The sequence below is a fragment of the Neophocaena asiaeorientalis genome, unplaced genomic scaffold (assembly GCF_003031525.2).
Source record: "Neophocaena asiaeorientalis asiaeorientalis breed wild unplaced genomic scaffold, Neophocaena_asiaeorientalis_V1.1 scaffold105, whole genome shotgun sequence".
NCBI lineage: Eukaryota > Metazoa > Chordata > Mammalia > Artiodactyla > Phocoenidae > Neophocaena > Neophocaena asiaeorientalis.
The window spans coordinates 4692531-4712887 of record NW_020172162.1 but is presented as its reverse complement, the minus strand read 5'-3'; the positions used below and the strand labels follow the sequence as shown (position 1 = coordinate 4712887).

General features: G+C 37.2%; 1 protein-coding gene across 1 annotated transcript in view; it reads left to right on the top strand.

The window, feature by feature from the left end:
• AK9 (adenylate kinase 9) overlaps positions 1–20357 on the top strand; it is a 116062-nt gene that overhangs the window by 78086 nt on the left and 17619 nt on the right. The window contains exons 26-31 of the mRNA XM_024755840.1: positions 2966–3226; positions 4462–4586; positions 7904–8123; positions 13499–13567; positions 19212–19415; positions 19774–19992. Of these exons, the coding sequence (XP_024611608.1) occupies positions 2966–3226; positions 4462–4586; positions 7904–8123; positions 13499–13567; positions 19212–19415; positions 19774–19992 (1098 nt within the window). The remainder of the gene's footprint in view (positions 1–2965; positions 3227–4461; positions 4587–7903; positions 8124–13498; positions 13568–19211; positions 19416–19773; positions 19993–20357) is intronic.

The following is a 20357-nucleotide window of genomic DNA, read 5'->3' as shown; positions in this document are numbered from 1 at the left end:
CAAGATCAAGATATATAAATCACAATATACTGTCATAACTTTCAGTAACGTTAATGCCTTGTTAAACAGAACTTATAAAACACAATTTAAACTCTTCTGGATAATTTGGGCCATTTTCATGGACCTAAATCGTCCCATAGGGATGACTGAAGTATGCCGATGGTTGTGCCCTGGCCCTGCTGGTGATGGGAGTCACTTAGGAATGTGGCCTTTTGTCTTCTTTTGGTGTTTTGTTTTCCTCTTAGTCTGTTTCACTACTTGCGATCTATTGACTTGTTTTACTCGTAACCCTGTGGACAAAAGCCTGAAATCTTAATGGTGAGTCCACACTTTTTCTGCAAATTGTCATGTATCTACATCCCTTCACTTCCTAGCTACTTATCCACTCTGAATTCCACACAGCTCTGTCTGCCAGAGGTTTAGCCTATGGATGAGTGAGGTGTCACTTCAGCAGTTTCATCACTGAGGGATTTAAAATGTGATTCAAAAGTATGGTGTGAGACTGCACCTACATAATTTCATACCACTCTATTTTCACTATTCACCATTCTCTTTTTCATTATTTTTCTCAAGTGATTCATCAACTGACTTAAATCTTATCACATGACCAGTTCTTTTTTTATTGACATACAATATTATATCAGTTTCAGGTGTACAACATAGTGGTTTTACATTTACGTATATTGTGAAATGATCACCAAGTTAAGTCTAGTAACCATCTGTTACCATATAAAGTTATTACAATATTGTTTACTATATTCCCTATGCTGTACAGCCAACCTGGACATATTTATTTTATAGCTGAAAGTTTGTACCTTTTAATCCCCTTCACCTATTTTGCCCATCTCCCTACCCACCTTCCCCTCTGGCAACCACCAGTTTGTTCTGTATGTCTATGAGTCTGTTTCTGTTTTGTTATGTTTGTTTGTTTTGATTTTTATATATAAGAAATATAAGTGAAATCATACAGCATTTGTCTGTCTCTGCCTGACTTATTTCACTTAGCATAATACCATCTATGTCCATCAGTGTTGTCACAAATGGCAGGATTTCATTCTTTTTTATGGATGAGTAATATTCCATTATGTGTGCATGTGTGTACCACATCTTTTTTAACCATTCATCTATCGATGGACACTTAGGTTGCTTCCATATCTTGTTTATTGCAAATAAACGCTGCAAAGAAATGCATAGTGGTACATATATATTTTCTAATTAGTGTTTTCATTTCCTTCGTATAAATACCCAGAAGTGGAATTGCTGAATCACAAGAAAGTTCTATTTTTAGTTTTTTGAGGAACCTCCATGCTGTTTTCCATAGTGGCTACACCAATTTACATTCCCACCAACAGTGCACATCCTTGCCAACACTTGTTTCCTGTCTTTTTGGCAATAGCCATTCTGACAACTGTGAGGTGATATCTCACTGTGGTCTTGATTTGCATTTCCTTGATGATTAGTGATGTTGAGCATCTTTTAATGTCATGCCCAATTCTTTGACTAATGATGGAATCAGTTCCACTGGAAGCACATAAACTGAGAGGGATGAAGGGTGGTCTCCTGGGGGGAATCCAGATGTGGTTAACAGAAGAAGAGTGAATAAATGCTGGGTGGCAAAGTCAACGGATATTTACATCATGTCTTCCTCTTGCTTTTGTGGGTTTTTCAAAGCCTTGTTTTGCTGAAACACATTTTCAACTAACTTTCTTCATATCTGAAAATGTCATCATTTGGTTCTCATATATGTGTAACAATTAGTATGGACATAGAGTTTAGGTTGAAAATCATTCCTTTTTAGAATATTAAAGGTATTGCTTTATTGTGAAGTAGCATCCAGTGTCACTAGGCTGATTTTAATTTCTTTGTAAGTCAGCTTCATTTTTTAAATATTTGAAAGCTTTTAAGAGCTTCTTTTCATTATCTTGTGTTCTTAAAATTGTCCAGAATCTTTTTTATTCATTGCACTGGACACATGGTACATGTTTAATCTGAAGTCATGTGTTTTTCATGCTAGGGAATCTTAGAATTTCACAGTACTACTGAACTTTTTACTTCAGCAGTCACATTTTTAATCTCTAAGATCTCTTTCTTTTCTCTGATATTTCTGTTTTCAGATATTCTTTTGTGGACTTGCTATCTTCTTAAATCTCTTAAATTTCTTTCTTTTTTTAAAATTTCCCTATTCCTCAAGATACCTGACTCGTCTTTCCCCTGTATTTCTCTGGTATACTTGCACCTTTAAACTCTTCTCTGAACCTTTCCTTCACAAGGACAGAAGGTGATGAGACTGTGCTCCTTGCTTCCCTCTGCTACTCGAGGTCCGTTACTGCCAGCCCCTTGGAGGCTTATTCCATCCAGATATATCACCATCTCCCACCCCTCCTTGCCGTCACCTACCAATATCATGGTCATTTCCCCACATTCACAAAAGATTTCCCTACTCCTCCATCCCAACTCTCACTGTTGTTCTCGACAATTTGAGCATCAATGGACAATCCATACATCTGGATCTCTGTGGGTTCTCTGGTTTTGGGGCTTCCCTGTCTCCAATACAGAGATTACAGGAGTTAATGAAGGGACCCCTAGTGTTCCAGTATCAATGGGCTTTTTGTCTGGTAGAGAGGTTTTGTTGTTGTTGTTTTTATCGTGCTAAGGAAGTGCCTTTCCATTCTTCCTTAATTAAAACTTTTTTAAAGGAACAAAATTAATTTAATTTTATTAAATGCCTTTTGGCACTTGATATCAAGATTCTCTATGGTTGTTGATGATCCCTGAGGACCATGGTTGATGCAATGAATCATGTTAATTGGTACCCTAATGCTGAAACATCCTTGAGTTTGTGAAGTGATAATTCAGTCTTAGGGAGGGCAGTTAATAATACGCCTTACGTTTTCTAAATTCTCAAAGCTTCCTTTTCTTCACTCTCCTTCTATCCTACAACCCCCTGACCCACCCCCTGTGGCAGGCTCCTCCATTAAGAATTTGCCTTTTGGGCCCCCATGGCTCTGGCAAAACTGTATGTGGAAGACAGTTGGCAGAAGAATTGGGCATTTTTCATATCCAGTTTGAAGAATTTCTTCAAGAAAAATTAATGCTTAAAACTGAGAAGAAAGTTGGACCTGAATTTGAGGACGAATCTGAGGATGAACAATTTGCAAAACAAGAACTTGAAGAGCTTGCAATTCAGGCCAATGTTACAATTGAGGAAGAAAATACAAAGAAGCTGGTAGGAATACTAATACTCTCCTTGCAGATAACTGTGCTTACTGGTGTTACTTTGGGGGAGAAGAATATAAGCTGATTCACTTTGTTATACAGCAGAAACTAACACACCATTGTAAAGCAATTATACTCCAATAAAGATGTTAAAAAAAAAAAGAAACAAACTCTATAAAGTTTCTAAGAAGAAAAAAATAGCCCATAAAAATCATTTAAGAATCATCCTCCCCATATGTTAAATACAGATTTTACTGCTCATCTAGAATATAAAATACTGAGTTTTACATGACTCCAATAAAAAACAGAAAAGCTTTTCCTGACAAGAGTGTTATATAGCATTTATTTGGGACTATGCTATTTGATATGTCTGACCTAGACTGTAAGGTTTTCCATTATTGTGTTCTCCGTTTTCTATTTAATGTCATAAAAAATCTGTCCCAGCACCAGTGGAGATCTCAAAATATTAATTTCTAATGATGCCTCATAAGAAAGTTTGTATATATTTCTTAGGTGTTTTCTATCTGGAGGTATAAAGAGAAAGTTCTTAATTCTAACTCACTTTTTAACCATTTCTGATATAGCTGGACCCTTTTCTTCTCAAATGATTTCCTATAAATGGATGCAGGTACAGATTATACTCCAGATGACTGCCTGCCTGGCCCATCCTTTAATCAGGATCTAGGTTGAATAATTATAAGATAGACGACAAAAATCAGTTAAGCTTTATAGGTGTGTGATATAGACTGAACAAGATTTTAGTAAAAATAATGAGACAGGTATCCTGAGACCATGTATGAAAATCAGTCATGCTAATTGCTAGTAACTCCTCTTAGCAATAGTAATTATCATTTAATATTTAAAACCATATTAAATATTGGTTTAAAGAAAAGAGCTCAGATTTTTAAATGTTTATGAGCAACAGTATAAAAAATGACCTGAGGGACTTCCCTGGTGGTCCAATGGTTAAGACACCGTGCTCCCAGTGCAGGGGGCCCAGGTGCGATCCCTGGTCAGGGAACTAGATCCTGCATGCGTGCTGCAACTAAGAGTCCTCATGCTGCAACGAAGATCCCGTGTACTGCAACTAAGACCCAGTGCAGCCAAAATAAATAAATACATAAATACTTTTGAAAAAACTGACCTGAGAAAGATAGTTCTTATCCTAATCAACTATGTAACATAGTATTATTTATTAATATACAGTTTAAAATTTTTGTTTTGTTTTCTGATTTTTGTTTGTAGCCTCAGGAAGTACAGCTTACAGAAGAAGAAGAAGCAATCAGATTAAATCTAACAGAAAATGAACCATTGCCTCCCGAAATCCTTGAAGCAGTTCTCTCTGAGTGGTGGTTTAAGGAACCGATACGGTATCTTAATTTATATAGGCTTTTATACATTTATTGACTTTTATTTGATTTATTCTTAAAAGTTAAAAACGTAATCCAACATAAATTTAAGAATTTTCTCCTTTACTCTCATGTAAACTAGTGATTCCACACATTAAAAACATCTAGGGGATTATTTAGGGACTTCCCTGGTGGCGCAGGAGTTAAGAATCCGCCTGCCAACGCAGGGGACACTGGTCCAGGAGCTCTGGTCCAGGAAGATCCCACAGCCATGGAGCAACTAAGCCCGTGCGCCACAACTATTGAGCCTGTGCTCTAGAGGCCACAAACTACAGCTACTGAAGCCTGTGCGCCTAGAGCCTGTGCTCCACAACAAGAGAAGCCACCGCAATGAGAAGCCCGCACACCACAACAAAGAGTAGCCCCTGCTTGCCGCAACTGGAGAAAGCTGGCATGCAGCAACGAAGACCCAATGCAGCCAAAAGTAACTAAATAAATTTTAAAAAAACATCTAGAGGATTATTTTAAAAATACTGATGCCAGGGACCCCACCCCAAAATAATTGAATCAAAATCTTTAGAGGTGTGAGGTTGGGGCCTGGGCATTGGAGCTCCCCAGGGGATTATAATGTGTAGTTGTGATTAAGGATCCATATTCTAAACCTGTGTACACTCATGACATACCAGACTCTTTGCCTTGTAGTCTTTTAACAATTAGTTAATTCCACTGTCAACGCAAAGAATAACGCACAACCTGAGGGTTGTGAGTTTAAATTTTATTCAGGGTCTTACTGAGGACTATAGCCAAGGAGGTAGCTCTGAAGACCTGTTCCAAAGATGTAGGGGAGGAGCCAGTACACATGTATGAATTTCTTGGCTAGGATATACATGTAGTTAAGCATATATCTTGGTAAAAGATTGCTGCTAATCACGAAGAACAGATATCCCAAGTTAATGATTTTAGTGCTTTTCTATGTATGGGAAAATGCAAGAATCTGGGGTCATTGAAATTCTTCCTGAGATATGCATTTAACTATCTAGGGGCCTGTTTATCCAAAGGACAGAGTGCCTCATCCTGTTTATTCATCCTGAATTCTTTTCAGGGTACGCTGTCGGTAGGTGACTGCAGTGGGTTGTGACTTAACCCCTGTATAACTGGTTGATGAGCAACGCTCTTTGTTTTTGTTGCAGTGGTTGTTCACACCGCTAAATAGCTGTCCATAGTCTCATCCCTTTACCAACAGCCAGGAACAAGCCTGACGCCATACAGGACAAACTAAGAATTCCAGGCCACCAGAGTTTAAGGCTTCACCTCGATTTCCTAACCAGAATCTCTTACCTCGGTATCCACCAGAAGAAAGTGAAATGATACTTACAGTACTGATAATAGCAAACACTTGTATGGAACTTACTGTGTGCCAGATACTGTTCTCCTATATTTTATTCATATTAATTTCCTTAATCCTTACAACTTCCCTCTGGGACAGAAAGTTTATTTTCTCATTCTGGAGATAAGAAAACTATATCATTAGAGAATTCAAATAACTGGCAGGTCCCAGTCCTCCTCTGGTCACTCTCTTTCACTTAGTCCCTGGCCTAACCAAGTAGTGGGATTATTAGTCACTTTAATTTTAATTTCTTGTTCCCTAAATTAGATCAATAGTCGTAGTAAACTTAGGCATGTTGCTGGCAGCAACATAGTCATGGGCTTTTCTTCATTAACTTAGCTCCTGACCTCACATACATTTAAAAAATAACCAAAAAAAAGCGTATGGATTGAAGAAAAGTAAAAGGGAAATTGTAATAGCCTAAATAAAATAGCTGAACATTAGCACTACATTAAAACTTATTACAATGAAGACTGTAATAGCATAAGAAATTTTATTATACAACGGTTATGTTAAAAAAGGATACAAAGTTATTTATAATATGATAGAAAGTTGAACAAATGAAGAACCAACTAGAAAGAAACAAAACAAAATGTCAGTAACCTCTTGGATATGAGGTTGCAGATAATTTTGTCCTTTTTTCATCACTTTATTTCTGATTTTTCTGTAGTGAGATTTATTGCTTTTATAATCAGGAAAAAACATGTTTTAAAAAGGCTTCTGTCCTAGAGATCTAATGTAACTAATTACATTAGTTACATTACTTCGGTTTTGTATGTGAGAAGCAAGAGGGAGTTGAAGGATGTCTCTGAAGTTTGGCACCTGGATACTAGTGAGTCAGAGGAAGAGCTGTGTGGAAGGGTAATAGTGAGCGTGATTTTTTGACAGTATGATGCATATATAATTCCTGAAGGGCATTCAGATGGAGAAACTAGGCAGCTTGTTGAAAATTCTAAATCAAAACTCAGAAGAAAGTTTGGGTGTAGGGGTAAAAGATTTTGATGTAATTGACAAAGAAGTAACAGCTAGAACAGAAGAGACTTTGCTGAAGGCACCTCTAAAGAAAACACATATCTTACGGCCAATATATGTAAATTTGCCCACTTAATTAGAAAGAAAACCACATTTCTAAATGACAGTTAAGAGGTGAAACTGTCAAATGTTCATGAAAGTCCTATTCCTTTGAAGAAGAGAACGTATATTTAAATATAAATAGTTAAACCAAATCTTAGATAAACGAGATAAACTTCCATTCAAAAAGGGACCAATATTAAACCTCTCAACTAAACCAAGCCAGGTTCTCCAAGCCTGATTGTTTTTATAAATACTCCCTAATGAAAATGTGTTAACATTCCAAGTTATTTTCATGATTCTTAAAGTTTCATCATACTTGAGCAAGTTTGATGATCCTGTCTGAATACGATCATTTTACACATGAGCCAAGACAGCATTAATAATTGTCGCTGGTTACAAAGGGAGCCAGGGAAGAGGGTTATGAACTTTCCCATGAAAAGAAACATCATTAGAAGAAAAATGACTAAAGGGTAAGGATTCTCAATAAAGGGGTAGAGGGCAGCCAAGTAAACTCTTTATGTAAACGGTGACACATTCATTAGGCTGGTCACTTGTCCCAAATAGAGAACTTATTTTCTCTTTCCCTGTGATCTTCTCACAACTTTTAGTAGTCTTCTAATTAATAGTAATTGTCTATAAACTGATTGACAGTACTTTTATACTATAAATATAAAATATTATCATTTTAATCCAACTCAGTGCATTTGGGAGAAGAAACAGCATGTAGAAATATTAAAAAATTAAAAGGTACTATAGGAAACTGGTTATTCATTGGGTGTCTTATGTAAAGTTGAAAGTTATCAGTACTTTTTTCATTTTTAAATCAATAGTTATAATATTTTAAGCCAATAAAGTAAGTTATAAAATTTCCACCTAGTTCCACAGGTTTTGTATTAGATGGTTTCCCACAATATCCTGATGAGGTCCAGTTTCTGGGGGAGTATGGGTTTTTCCCAGATGCTGCTGTTTTTATACAAGTTGATTATCAAGATATTTCTGATCGCCTCCTTCCTACCCAAATTGGAAAGTGGAAAGTGAAACAAAAGAAGAAATTAGAAAGGAAAAAACTCATCAAAGAAATGAAAGCAAAAATCAAGGTATGTATCTGTTAAAAAAAAAAAGCATGAGAGTGAATGTGTTCAGCATTTATCCGGTTTATAAAGTGGTCTTTACAAAAATGTAGTTTTCTGATTTTAATACCACATTCAGTATGAAAACATTTTCATCAAATATTAAGACAATTTATAATTAAAGAGGTAAGAATTATTTGAGGGCTTTATGATTATCTACATGTTAATGTTTCTCACTCCAAGGCAAGTAAAATTAAAGATAGTGGTAGCACCAAAGTATCCTTATACCAGACACTGGAGCACAGGGAGCCACTTAAAACAAATAAAGTGGCTTAAACAAGTACAAAGGCTTAAGAGATGGCCAAGAGTGGGGGCCAGCCTGAGCTGTGTTCATCTTCCACACAAGACCACTCTGTCGAGACAGGGAGAGGTGGCTATTTTATCTAATGGGCAGAGACCAACACATAGAGTCAAAGAAAATGAAAAAAACAGAGGAATATGTTCCAAACGGAGGAACAAGATAAAATGCCAGAAACACACCTTACTGAAACAAAGATAAGTGATTTATCTGATAAAGGGTTTAAACTAATAGTCATAAGGATGCTCACCAACATCAGGAGAACAATGCATAAGCAAAGTGAAATTTTCAAGAGATAGAAGATATAAGAAAGTACCAAACAGAAGTCACAGAGCTGAAGAATACAATAACCGAACTAAAAAATTCAGTACAATAGCAGACTGTAGACACATAAATCAGTTTAACAGAATAGAAAGCACAGAAATAATCCCATGCATATATTGTCAGTTAATTTATGACAAACTAGCCAAGGATGTACAATGGGGAAAAGATAGTTTCTTCAATAAATGATGCTGGGAAAACTGTATAGCCTGCTGCAGAAGAATAAAACTGAACACCTATCTTACACCATACCCAAAAATCTACTCAAAATGGAACAAAGACTTGAAACACAAGCCCTGAAACCCTAAAACTCCTATAAGAAAGGGGGATAAGCTTCTTGGCATCAATCTTGGCAATGATGGTTTTTTTTTTGATTTGACACCAAAAGCAAAACTAAATAAGCGGGACTACATCAAACTAAAAAAATTTCTGCCCAGCTAAAGAAACCATCAACAAGATAAAAAGGCAGTCTAGGGAATGGGAAAAAGTATTTGTAAATCATATATCTGATAAAGGATTAAAATCCAAAATATATAAAGAACTCATACAACCCAGTATCAAAAAAAATCCAATTTTTTAAAACGGCAGATGAACTGAATAGATATTCTTCCAAAGAAGGCATACAAATGACAACAGGTCCATGAAAAGGTGCTCAACATCACTAATCATCAGATAAATGCAAATCAAAACCACAATGAGATATCACCTCTCACACCTGTTAGGGTATCTAAAATCGAAAAGACAAGAGATAAATGCTGGTGAGGATGCGGAGAAAAAGGAGCTCTTGTGCACAGTTGGTAGGAATGTCAACTAGTACAGCCATTGTGGAAATCAGTATGGAGGTTCCACAAGTAATTAAAAAATAGAATTACCATGTGATCCAGGAATCCCACTTCTGGGTATATATATCCAAAGGAAACAAAGTCATTATCTCAAAGAGATATCTCTCCTCCCATGGTCATAGCAGCAGCATTCACAATAGCCAAGGTGTGGAAACAACCTGTGTCTGCCAACAGGTCAATGGATAAAGAAGTGGTGTGTGTACACACACACACACACACACACACACACACACACACACACACGAATGTTGTTTAGCCATGGAAAAGAAGGAAATCCTGACGTTTGCAACAACATGGATGGACCTTGAGGGCATTATGCTAAGTTAAATAAGCCAGGCAGAGAAAGACAAATACTGCATGGTATCACTTGTATGTGGAATCTAAAACCAAATCAAACTCATAGAAACAGACTAGAAAAGTGGTTGTCATGGGCTGGGAGGTGTGGGAAATGGGGAGAAGTTGATAAAATGGTACAAAAGTTCAGCTATAAGATGAATAAGACCTAAGGAGCTAATGTATGACATGATGACTATAGTTGGTAATACTGTACTACTGTATAATTGAAATTTGGCAAGAGAGTAGAACTTAAATGTTGTCACACACACAAGATAAATATGTGAGGTGACGGATGTGTTCATTAACTAAATGGGAGAAGTCCTTTCACAATGTATACGTATCAAATCTTCATGACATACGCTTTAAATAACTTACAATTTTATAAAGCTGGAAAAATAAATAGTATATTCATATAATGGAGTAGTATTCAGTACTTTTAATGAATGTACTATTGATACCCCCTACAATATGGATGACTACCAAAATCATTATACTGAGTAAATGAAGCCAGGCAAAGAAAATAGTACATACTCTATGATTCATTCCATATGTATGACCTGTCTTGAAAGGACACATGTATAGATCTGGGTTGAGTAGAAAGAATAGGGCTTTCAAATCTGGAACTAGGAAGACCAAGATGGGACATGAGAACTGTGTTAAATTATGCGACGGTCTTTTATACTGAAGAGAGTATGTCGTCGTTCCATGTGGCCACAGGGGAAAGAAGCACCATTGGTAGGAGGAAGGTACAGGGAGATGTATTTCATTATTAGTAAGACTTTCCAAAAAGAACAAAGACCGAAGGCAGTGAGCCACTTGTCGATAGATAAGCGTAGACTGAGTGGACATTTGGCAGGGAGAGTATGGAAGAAAGCTCTCTTTAGTGTCAGAGAGCTAATCAGTTAGTTCCAATTTTGAGCTACTGTGACTTAAATTACTGAATACCTTATCACAACTCGATACTTATTAAATTATAAACAAAGTGTTAAAACCATGAAGTTCCTCTGTCACTGCTCAGACACAGTTGTCAAGTTCTTTTCATCTTGCCAAAGGAAATCCCTCTATCCATCTTGCCATCCATCCCTTTGCTCCACCACACTAAGATTACACGTCCCAGGCCATCCCTGTCCCACACAAAATCAAAGCTAATCTCTCAGCCATCCAAGAACTGGAAGTCAGGAGAGAGGTGTGGCAAGACATCAAGCTTCACACCATTCTACATGACATCCTTCCCTTTTCTGCTGCTGATCTCTGAAGAAAGTGGGCCAAAGTGTCTGCCAGGCAAGAGGCTCTATAAACATGAGAATGGAAAAGAAAGAAGAGGGCATACCAAAGCACAGCTGCATGTTACCTCCTTGTGGGATCTGGCACCTTTAGACCAGTGTTCTCAGAGAACTCTCTGTGCTGATGGAAATGTTCTGTATCTTCACTGTCCAATACAGCAGCCACTAGCCACACATGTGGTTATTAAGCAGTTGAAATGTATTTAGTTGGTGAGGCTGAGAAATCAAATGTTTAATTTAATTTTAATAGAGCTGCAAGTGACTTGTAGCTGCCATACTGGACGGAGCAGCTCTAAAGCAATCAAGCCCCAGCCTAGACATCACATGCCCTGAGGATTTTAGGGATATGGAACAGGAAAGAGCAGATTTACACCTTTCTTCTCATACCCACAGCTCTGCCCTGGTTCAGATTCTTTTCACCTCACACCCGGCACTCCTACGATGACCTCCTAATTGTCCTACCAGACTTCATATCTGGACCCTCCAGGCCATCCTTCGGGCCACCTGATCTTCCTAAAACTCTGTTTTGATCAAGTCACTCTGTTAAGATCTGAACTCCTCAGTCTGGCATTTAAAGCCCTCCCAATCCTGTTCCAAACCCTCTTTCTAACTTTATTTCTCAGTTGGAACAAATACAAACCCTCCTTACAGCTCCATCATACAATGTGCTTTCTCATACCCTTATCTGGGAGTTTCTTACACCATCCTCACACTAGCTGTGTTATACTATGTGAATTAAACCTTCTGACTTCATTAACTCATCTATAAAGTGGGATAATGCTGTCCGCCTTGCAGTATATTTTGAGCAGAAAATGAAAGAATATACATGTGCGGTGCTCAGAACAGTGATGGCATCTGGCAGACGTGCAATAATTAGTTAAACTTCACTGACCACTACTTATTTGAGTGAAAGGATCAGAGGAAAAACAGACTCATAATATGTGTGTGCTTTATTATACATACTTTGCATTTCTTTTTGGTATATACAGTGGTTTCCTTATATGTTATGAAAACACAAAGGAGACTGTATTTTCATAACTCTACAGTTAAAGCACCTATGGTAAAACTCTGGTTTTAAAAAAGGAAATTAGAGTTTTTATAACTCTTACCCTCTGAAAAGCTACAGAATCTCTCTGGGGCTCATGAACTATATTAATTTGATTCAATTCAGTTTTAGAATTCTATCTACAAATATTTCTTGAATGTCAACAAAACATAAATTATCTGAAATGTATACTCAGTAATTGTCAGATAAAAGGAGCGCAGTCCTGATGGCCTAGACCGGAGCCCCTAGGGCCTGTCTTTAAGGCACTTCTCTGATCTCCCAGTATTTAAGAGGACTCCAGTTTCAAGAGTCCTGAGCCAATGAGCCCCCAAACCCAAGGGGTGCTGGTTAGTTTTCATGCAAACCTTAAGGTCATATCAAAGGACCTATTCATTGCATTAGATTTAGAGACCCCTAGAAGGACTGGAGGACTACCTATACACCATATGTGTGAATGCATCCAAAGTACATGTGCTTTTCTCACATGGATTCTTTAGGCAATTACATCTTAATAATATGATGAAAGATTATCAAACATTTTCAACAAATAGCCTCTAAGTATTTCCCTGTTTCTCCATATACAAAATCCACCTCTCCACCAAAGGAAACAATAAGTAATCCATTTTGAAAAGGAATTCTAAAGTTTACAGAAAAAGTGACTGATCCCAAGTACCATTTATCCCTCTGGAGAGAAGTAGCTGATTAAGAGGTCCAGAGGTCCAAAGATGTAAGTGACATAATTACCACTATCACATGCTTTTCTGGAAAGTATCCTTCTACCCAAATATTATTCCCCTTTGGGAAAAAAATTAATATATAGAAAGTAATTTTAGGGCTTCCCTGGTGGCGCAGTGGTTGGGAATCTGCCTGCCAATGCAGGGGACACGGGTTTGAGCCCTGGTCCAGGAAGATCCCACATGCGACAGAGCAACTAAGCCCGTGTGCCACAACTACTGAGCCCATGAGCCACAACTACTGAGCCCGTGAGCCACAACTACTGAGCTGGTGCACCTAGAGACGATGGTCCGCAACAAGAGAAGCCACCGCAATGAGAAGCCCGTGCACTGCAACAAAGAGTAGCTCGCTGCAACTAGAGAAAGCCTGCATGCAGCAATGAAGACCCAATGCAGCCAAAAATAAATGAATTAAATAAATTTTTTTAAAAAAGTAATTTTATTATTATCCATTAATATTTTTAATGTCTCTTTCCTTAACAGGATGACATGATTTCTAAAAGAAGGGCTGAACTTATAATAGAGAGAGAGAAAAAAAGGAAAGAAGAGGAGGTAAGTAAATAAAATTGCTTTTTGCAAAAAAAAAGACACATATTTAAAACATATATATTTTACACATATATAAAATCTCAGCAATGTAAGATAAAAAAATGCATAGAAGTCTTTTTTCAATTTTTATTTTACATTGGAGTATAGTTGATTTACAATGTTATATTAGTTTCAGGTGTATAGCAAAGTGATTGTTATACATATATCTATTCTTTTTCAGATTATTTTCCCATATAGGTTATTACAGAGTATTGAGTAGAGTCCCCTGTGCTATACAGAAGGTTCTTGTTGATTATCTATTTTATATATAGCAGTGTATGTCTGTTAATCCCAACCTCCTAATTTATCCTTCCCCTGCACCTTTCTCCTTTGGTAACCATAAGTTTGTTTTCTAAATCTGTGAGTCTGTGTCTGTTTTGTAAAGAAGCTCATTTGTATTTTTTTTTAGATTCCACATATAAGTGATATATTTGTCTTTCTCTGCCTGATTTACTTCACTTAGTATGATAATCTCTAGGTCCATCCACATCTCTACAAATGACCCAATTTCGTTCCTTTTTTGTTTTGTTTTTTGTTGTTTTTGTTTTTCTGCTACTCTCTTTTTTTTCTTTTTTTTTTATTAGAGTACAATTGCTTTACATTGTTGTGTTAGTTGCTGCTGTATAACAAAGTGAATCAACTATACGTATACATATATCCCTATATCCCCTCCCTCTTGCATCTCCCTCCCACCCTCCCTATCCCACCCCTCTAGGTGGTCACAAAGCACCAAGCTGATCTCCCTGTGCTATGCAGCTGTTTCCCACTAGCTATCTATTTTACATTTGGTAGTGTATATATGTCAATGCCACTCTCTCACTTCGTCTCAGCTTACCCTTCCCCCTCCCCGTGTCCTCAGGTCCATTCTCTATGTCTGCATCGTCATTCCTGTCCTGCCCCTAGGTTCTTCAGAACCTTTTTTTTAGATTCCATATATATGTGTTACCATACGGTATTTGTTTTTCTCTTTCTGACTTACTTCACTCTGTATGAGAGACTCTAGGTCCATCCACCTCACTACAAATAACTCAATTTCATTCCTTTTTATGGCTAATATTCTATTTAATATATATGTATCACATCTTTATCCATTCATCTGTCGATGGGCATTTAGGTTGCTTCCATGACCTGGCTATTGTAAATAGTGCTGCAGTGAACATTGGGGTGCATGTATCTTTTCAAATTATGGTTTTCTCCAGAAATATACCCTGGAGTGGGATTGCTGGATCATAAGGTAGCTCTATTTTTAGTGTTTTTAAGGAAACGCCATACTCTCCTCCATGGTGGCTAAATCAATTTACACTCCCACCAAGAGTGTAGGAGGGTTCCCTTTTCTCCACACCCTCTCCAGTATTTATTGTTCAAAGACTTTTTGAAAATGGCCATTCTGACCCGTGTGAAGTGATACCTCATTGTAGTTTTGATTTGCATTTCTCTAATAATTAGTGATGTTCAGCATCAAAAAGATGCATAGAAGTCTTGATGGAGATATAGAGTTTATGTACAAGTTCTGAGATTATATATCATTTTTATTTTCTTTACGCTTTTTGGTATTCTATAACTGTTTACAATGAACTTTTATTACTTTTATAATCAGAAAAACAAAAATTTTAAAACAAAGAAAACCAAGATGTTTAAATAATCTAATACAAAATATAATAATACTACATTAAACTATGCTTCTTGTGGATTTTCATTTGTGCTTTTCACACTTCAGCTCATGCTACAGGGAGATAGGCTGGGAGCTTGGGTATAAGGTCTAGACAGAGAGCCTGTGAAGTTGTGCTGGGGCTAAAATATAGCTTACGTCGAGATAAAGAATGGAATGGGGCAGAGCCTGTAGACGCTCAGAGTCACATACTGTGCAGGATGTTCAATACAGCTCCTCTTTTCCATCGGCTGATTTTTTGAAAAGATAAACCTTAAAGATCATGGATTTCGTTTTGTTTAGAGAGGAGCTAGTCCCCAGTTGACCTAGCTGACCCAAATGCTACAGCCAAGCACCTCAGATAAAATATTCTGTCTTATAAACAAAATAAGATTTTGTAAGTTAGCTCTTCTGAGACTTAATCTTTTATAAAATTTGGCTATGTATCTCCCACAATTAATTTATACAAACTGACTTTTGGAAGACAATTCCTGAGATTTTTTAATGAGATCTTCTGAGATTAAAACTATGTATTTTTTTTTAACTTTTTTGATGGGAATTTTATATGTACTGCTACTGCCTCAGACAAGGAAAGACTAAACACAGTGCAGCATCTCAAGGATCACTTAGTACAATTGTTATAATCAGTTAATGTGACAACCTGAGTTGAATCCATCCTGACTCCACATGGACCTTGGAGCTTGCTTTCATGCACAGAACCAGGGGTCTTCTCATCATCTGCCTCTCTGTACAGAAATATGCAGTTTCTTGACTCACCTTTTTCCCAAGCAGTTAGGGAACCATATGCAGATAAAGCCCTTCCCAGGTTTGTCTTCTCAGCCTTAACATTATTGCCTTTGCTGTCTGACTTTTTAGCAACAAATAAAACACTTTTAACATTAGAAATCACTTCAAAGTCTCAAGGTGACTACTTCCATTAATTTTATAGGAAAATGTCGCCATCATGTGGAATTTTAGTCTCCAAATGTGACTGAAGAATATTCTATAAACCAGTGGCTTCATACAGATTTACAATGCATATCTTCCAATTGCTTGGAGGCCTTGCTTCTACTCTTACCCCTAGCTCCAGAATCTTTGCCCTCATCCTGTACACTAGCTCTTTCTCTGGTGCCTGGGTCCCTTTTACCAAGTGTAGCGTAGCCACATGCAGGAGAATGCCAGGAGTAGCCGTGAAGGATTTTATCACTTTTCTAGATATGAGGAGATGCAAGAATTGGGCTCATAAAATCATCTCCTGAAAATATCTAACTATCTGAAGACCTGTTCTGCCAGTTTTTTCTAGAGCACAGAGTGCCTCATTTCTGATCCATCCTGAACTTCTTTCCAGGGCTGTTGAAGGTCAGCAGCTACAGCAGCTCATAATTTAATTCTTATAGAGGTAGAGGGCAAGTGCCAATTTGTAGGTGACAAAAGACAGAGCTTTCTATCAGAGTTTTAGTCCCCCTCTGCCGCCACCACTCTAATGGAGGCTGCCTTCCACGCAAATGCACAGAATAAGAGAACTGACCCTAAGCCTATCGCTCCCTCCAAATTTTGACCACTCTACAAAATCTGCCTTTGTTCACTCTCCAGAAGCCCTCTGGAGCAAGAGAGAGGGGAAAAAAATGTGTGTGTATTTGTGTGTGTGTTGTCCATGGCTTATGGTTATTATCTGCTAGAGGCTAAATGAACTTATTCCTTCATACTGGAGGCAGATCTCTGAGACGATGAATTTTAGAACATGTATCTCCTAACATAAGGACTGAAAGATACTCGATATAAGAAAAAAAAGCAGCACTGTTCCAGAGGACCAAAATGCCACTTACAGAAAACTAAAATCTTTTTCTCTAAAAAGAATTAACCTGTGGGTCTCTCAGATGGTCTTCTATGAAGATTTTTAGGCTATTAACCTTTTAAAAAATTTAAAGGAACTAGCCACAGCAATGTGATCAGAAAGAGAAACAGCATACATATTGAAAAGTAAGAACAAAATTTAATATTTGCACATATTTGATTATCTAGAAAGTCCAAGAGGGTAAATTGCAGAAAAATGTTTTAAGGTTGATCCCACCAGCTCCTCATGTAACAGTGACATTTGTCCCCATGAAGAAAAAAGTAAATAATTTCTAAAGTAATTAATCTGTCTAGAAAATTCTAGGTCCACAGAATGTTGGTTGGTACTCTTCATCATCTGGGACAAGATCCAACCTGCCTGCCTCTTCTCATCCTCACATCTTAAATGGAAGCATGATACAACCTGTCCTGCTCACATACCCAGAGCTTACAGTTGCTCTGAATTAATCAGTTTAGTCCTTCATTCATAAAAATGAAGACAACCAAGGATTGCCATATATTTGAAATTATCAATACAAGGAAGAGCCAAGATGAACAAACAGAATAATTGACTCTAAAACAAATAGACAATACAGGAAATATATTAAACAGTTAAAAAATTCCAATTTGCCTTAAATAATTCAAGAACTTGTATCCGTAAAACAAAAACAGGATGGTATGAAAAACCAGAGAGCAAAAAAAAGTTCATGGAAACTACAATATAGCATTTAAATTAATTGAAAGTTTCTTGTTAAACTTATATAGTTTAATTTTTTTAATTAAAAAACAAGTTGGAAGTGCTATTAAATAGAGCTGGAGAGGCGAGCAAAAGTTCATCTGAAACTAAGATGTCTGCAGCTCGTAGTGTGGACTCATCCCACCATGCCTCCAGTGATCGTTAGCAAATCAAATCTCAAACTAAAAAATTGTCAAAATATAAGAAAAAGGAAAAAGTAGTAAGAGAACCAAATGGCTTCAAAATTCAAATAAAAAAGAATAAGAACTGAGAAACATGGTTCCAACGCCAAACTCCTTCCAGGGAAAGAGGAGCCTGGGCACAGAACAGGGAAGGGCCCTTTGTCCTCTCTTCTTCCTCCCGGCACCTCCAAGTCCAAATCCTAGCTCCAGGCGCCTTTAAAGGCACCAGGGTCTAATCAGTTAGAAAGATCAGGAAATAGCGAGCTAATCAGAACTGTGCAGGCAAGAGGTAATGAGAGGGCAAACAGTAGAGCAGGACTAGAAAGCAGGAGAGAGTCTTAAGTATTATTTAGGATTCCTGTTCTTAGAAACTGGATGTGCAATAATGGAGAGCGAGGAGTCAAGATAACTCCCAGGTTTCCGACGGGAAGGCAGTGCTCCATCCGGGACAAGGGATACTTCTGGGCGACGTGCATAGAGGCAGTGCAGGAGGATCATTAGGACAGGGTTCAGTGTTACGCAAACTGGACTGTAGCACTTCAAGCCTATACAACACCACTTAGTATCAGTATCCTGTCGTGGTCTTCAGTAATCATTTATGTGTTAATTCTGGTTTCCTCAGATAAGCTGCAGCCTCCTCAGGGGCGTGTACTATTCTATTAGAACAGTGCTTTATACAAAATGACAATAATAACTATAACAGCATAATAATAGGAATAACAGCTATCATTTGCATGCTTACCATGTACCAGACAGTTTTCTGAGGGCTTTGCATGTATTAACTTATTTTAGCACTACCAACAACCATGTGAGGGAGGTACTTTCCTTACTCCTATTTTACAGACGAGGAAACTGGTTTTGTCCAAGCTAACACAGCTAGGGAGTGTTTTATATACTCTTTGAGTTGCATTAAATATTGTTACTGAAGACCATGAGAAACGTGTAATGTTCTGACAACTATAGCATTAAATATTAGCAGTTAATATCTTGTCTAGGTATTTATTTATGGGATCACCGTGGTGTTAGAGTCTTGAAGGCATTAAATTTCTTGGGTGCCAGATATTTGAAATTTTACTATATCAGTTGATGAACGTTGCATGCCATACTAACCAATACCCGCTTATTCCAAAATATCCCAGATGATTAGTTAGCAGTGTCATTTGTTCCATATTTTATATGTATAGTAAAAGGGAATATTTTCTTCCTTAGACTGTTAGACAAGATGAAGACATGAGCGAGGAAGAACCTGAAAATGAGGAAGATGATATTGACAACATCCTTGATGAATTTCCAAAAGATGAGGAAGTGATGAGTGAGGAAGATGAAGAGCAGGAAATTGATGCGCTCGAACGCCTGAGAGGTGAACTGGGAGAAAAATTTGAAGCAGATACGAATAATTTACAAATAATACAGGTTATTACTTTTTCATTTTTCATAATTCAAAAAATAACGTTTGAGAATGAAACAAAAGCAATTTGGTTTATACCTTGGTTTCTTTTTAACATTTCAAAAGAAATGTATATTTTTAGGGGTTAGGTCCCTTTCGTCAGCACCATTTACAATTATAAAAACTAGTTAGTAAATCAAGGGCAACATGGAAGCCACATAGGGTCAAAGTTTTAGCTGCCAACCTGCAGTTACTTGGAAGCTGAAAAATATTTGTTCTCTAGACTGAAGTAATCAGTTACTAGCAATGTCCATGTGCTGTAACTAAATACTGCCAGCCTCCTTCCCACTAAAAATATTTGGTTTTATGATTTTTTTTCATTAGGAAGAATTTGAGAAGTTTTTGATACCAGTAATTCTCATTAATGGAGCTCGGAAAACCCACATTGTACAATACATATTGAATATGAAACTGAAACCACTGGTGGAGAATCGTGCAAGCATTTTCGAGAAATGTTATCCAATATCATCCCGCCTTGCCCAGAAAATGCTCGGCTTTACCTACAAGTATATAAGCTCATTTGGCTACTGGGACCCTGTAAAGGTAATGTCAGCAAATGCATCTGAAAGCCATGTTCTTTCTCTTGTTTCTTTTTTTTTAAGTATGTCTAAGAAGACAGTGGATAAGTTCAAAAAATTGTAAGCATTGTATAGTATTCTTAACTAGCTATAAAAATATGTGTGGTTGTTTCGCCTTTCTGAAGTAGGAAAGTAGTTGAAGGGTTTAAATTTCTTTCGTCTGTTTCTGTAGAGATCATCCAGTTCCAACTTGGTTTTAACTCTGTAGCAGAAGATGGTAGTAGAAATATTTTCAAACTAGACATCTAGGGAGCTGAGCTCTGACACAATTTGCTATCTAATTTTAGGCAAGTCCTTTAAACTCTTTGATTCTGCTTCCTCACCTTTAAG